Genomic DNA, 3,075 nt, shown 5'->3' with positions numbered 1-3,075 from the left:
GAGTCATGTGAACCACTACACTACAGGAGTCATGTGAACACTACACTACAGAGTCATGTGAACACTACAGAGTCATGTGAACACTAACAAGAGTCATGTGAACACTACACTACAGAGTCATGTGAACACTACAGAGTCATGTGAACACTACACTACAGAGTCATGTGAACACTACAGAGTCATGTGAACACTACAGAGTCATGTGAACACTACGAGTCATGTGAACACTACAGAGTCATGTGAAACTACACTACGAGTATGTAACACTACGAGTCATGTTGAACACTACAGAGTCATGTGAACACTACAGAGTCATGTGAACACTACAGAGTCATGTGAACACTACAGAGCCCTGTGAACACTACAGAGTCATGTGAACACTACAGAGTCATGTGAACACTACACTACAGAGTCATTGGAACACTACACTACAGAGTCATGTGAACACTACAGAGTCATGTGAACACTACACTACAGAGTCATGTGAACAGTACAGAGTCGTGTGAACACTACAGAGTCATGTGAACAGTACAGAGTCATGTGAACAGTACAGAGTCATGTGAACACTACAGAGTCATGTAAACACTACAGAGTCATGAAACACTACAGAGTCATGTGAACACTACAGAGTCATGTGACACACACTACAGAGTCATGTGAACACTACAGAGTCATGTGAACACTACAGAGTCATGTGAACACTACACTACAGAGTCATGTGAACACTACAGAGTCATGGAACACTACACTACAGAGTCATGTGAACACTACAGAGTCATGTGAACACTACAGAGTCATGTAACACTACAGCGTCATGTGAACACTACAGAGTCATGTGAACAACTACAGAGTATGTGAACACTACAGAGCCCTGTGAACACTACAGATCATGTGAACACTACTCAGAGTCATGTGAACACTATACACTACAGAGTCATGTGAACCACTACACTTACAGAGTCATGTGAACAACTACAGAGTCATGTGAACACTACACTACAGAGTCATGTGAACAGTTACAGGTCATTGTGAACACTACAGAGTCATGTGAACACTACAGAGTCATGTGAACACTACAGAGTCATGTGAACACTACAGTCATGTGAACACTACACTACAGAGTCATGTAAACACGTTACTACAGAGCCATGTAAATATGTGTAGATGTGGGTGTCATCTGAGACACTGACAAATACATGTGTATTTACGCATAGCCATTACATCAGAGCATTCCTCTGATTGTCCTATCATGCAACCAAGAACAGTGTTTCAAAATGTCTATACTGGTAATGTTCTTTGCTATTTTTTCTCCATCGGACAGTATTAAGATGTTATTTCTGACATTAATTAAGGTGTCAGCATCATGGACTCCTCTTTGTATGACTCTAATTTAGTGCATTTCTTTTTCAATTCAAGCCTGAATTCCTTGGACTACAACATAGACATGGTCATGTCTGACAAGGATACGATGCCCATGATGGTAACGTTATAGTTCATTATAGTTATTATTATTACTAAGTTATTATCATTATTCTGGATGGTCATGCCTGCCCGTCTCCCTGTGTAGATGATCCAGGAGGAGGATGAGGAGGAGTGGGGAGCAGATAACCCCYACGTCGAGCCTCTGGGTGAAGCCTTGGCCCAGCGTGGCARGAAGAGAGACAACAACAGCCCTAGTTTAACCTTCGCTAACCCTTCACTCAGCACCACAGACCTGTGAGTGGCTGCCATCTTGGGGCAGTATCACTGACCTGTGACGGCCATTTTGGGATCTATGATACTGACCGCGGGTTCATAAAATGGACCCCGTAAAATGGACCTTGCTTCCTGGAAAAGGATAGATGCCAAACTCTGTGCTAGAAAGACAATGTGATTTTTGAGATTAAATCAAGTTCAAATCTAATCTTTTTGTTGGTGTTGAACCACTCGTTTGCATGCTATTATTTGATTCAATTTAGGGAATATTTCCGTGTAAACATTTATCACAACACATAGTACAGTGATGTTAGATTAGCCGGCTTGCTATTTGCTGCAACAGTATATCACAGCTTTGCTTTCGTCAAACGTCCCGAACGTYCTCATCAATCCATCGTTTTTTGTTGTTGTTGAACAACATCAACCTAAAGCGAAAACATTACACTTTGGGATGAAAAGCAAAAAATTACAAATGTTTTTCATTGTGAATCATTTTATTATTAGTATTTTTCTAAATGTGTAAAGATTTGATTGATATTTTTAATACATTATGCTTTGCGAAGTTTACGKTTTTATATTCATTTYSKTYCSKTTTTTTTTCTCCGTTTATTATGAAACGCAAACACTTGTATCTGGAATCCTGTGTTGTTTTTAAGTACGGCCCCTTCAAGARTACGAGCATCTACTAACGGTTGATTGGACTCTTTCTAATACGACCTCCACAGTATTTTATTGAACTAAAAAAAAAACGTTTTTTTCATATATATAAAACTCATTATAAATATACAGGTTGGCCAAAAGCTGTACCTTCTAAACATGTCTCTATATTTCTACTTAACGTACTATATTATTAGTGCCTGGGGGTTTTGTGAGTTGAAGTGAGGGTGTAAGTATGGTGTGTGTGTTAGCTGAGGCCAAACCTAAGGCGATACAGGAATGGAGGAGAGAGAGAGAGTGTGTTGAATCATTTCAGTTGTGTTTTTGCAGATATTCAAATTGGCTGTATTTAAATGAACGTATGGTAAATGCAATCATCCAATAAAAAATGGGTTTTCTTCAAATATTCATTCTTGAAACAATGTTATTGGTTTACAGAAATATTAACATATATGGTACTTAAAGGGACAGTGTGAGATTCTGGCAATGAAGCTCTTTTTTCTACTTACCCAGAGTCAGATGAACCATTTCTATGTTGTTTTTTTGGTGCAGTTTGAAGGAGGTTGCGGTTATTTTCGTGAGCCATTGTTTAAACCGGAACAGTYAGCATGCTAACTGGGGCTTAATTGCCAGAATCACACTATTCCTTTAAGGGATGAATTACCAGTAACTTAAAACACACACAAAATGTACATAGTCTCATGTCTCACATCACAATCAACG

At 39.2% G+C, this 3,075-nt stretch overlaps 1 protein-coding gene across 1 annotated transcript in view; it reads left to right on the top strand.

Annotated features, from left to right (window-relative positions):
* cdhr2 (cadherin related family member 2) overlaps nucleotides 1-1,903 on the top strand; it is a 59,232-nt gene extending 57,329 nt beyond the window's left edge. Inside the window, 2 exon segments of the mRNA XM_070440118.1 lie at nucleotides 1,417-1,480; nucleotides 1,568-1,903. Coding sequence (XP_070296219.1) covers nucleotides 1,417-1,480; nucleotides 1,568-1,720 — 217 coding nt within the window. The 3' untranslated portion in view covers nucleotides 1,721-1,903.
* Nucleotides 1,904-3,075: the final 1,172 nt, after the last annotated feature.

The sequence above is a fragment of the Salvelinus sp. IW2-2015 genome, unplaced genomic scaffold, assembly GCF_002910315.2.
Source record: "Salvelinus sp. IW2-2015 unplaced genomic scaffold, ASM291031v2 Un_scaffold2245, whole genome shotgun sequence".
Lineage (NCBI taxonomy): Eukaryota > Metazoa > Chordata > Actinopteri > Salmoniformes > Salmonidae > Salvelinus > Salvelinus sp. IW2-2015.
This window is presented reverse-complemented; position numbering and strand designations above follow the sequence as displayed.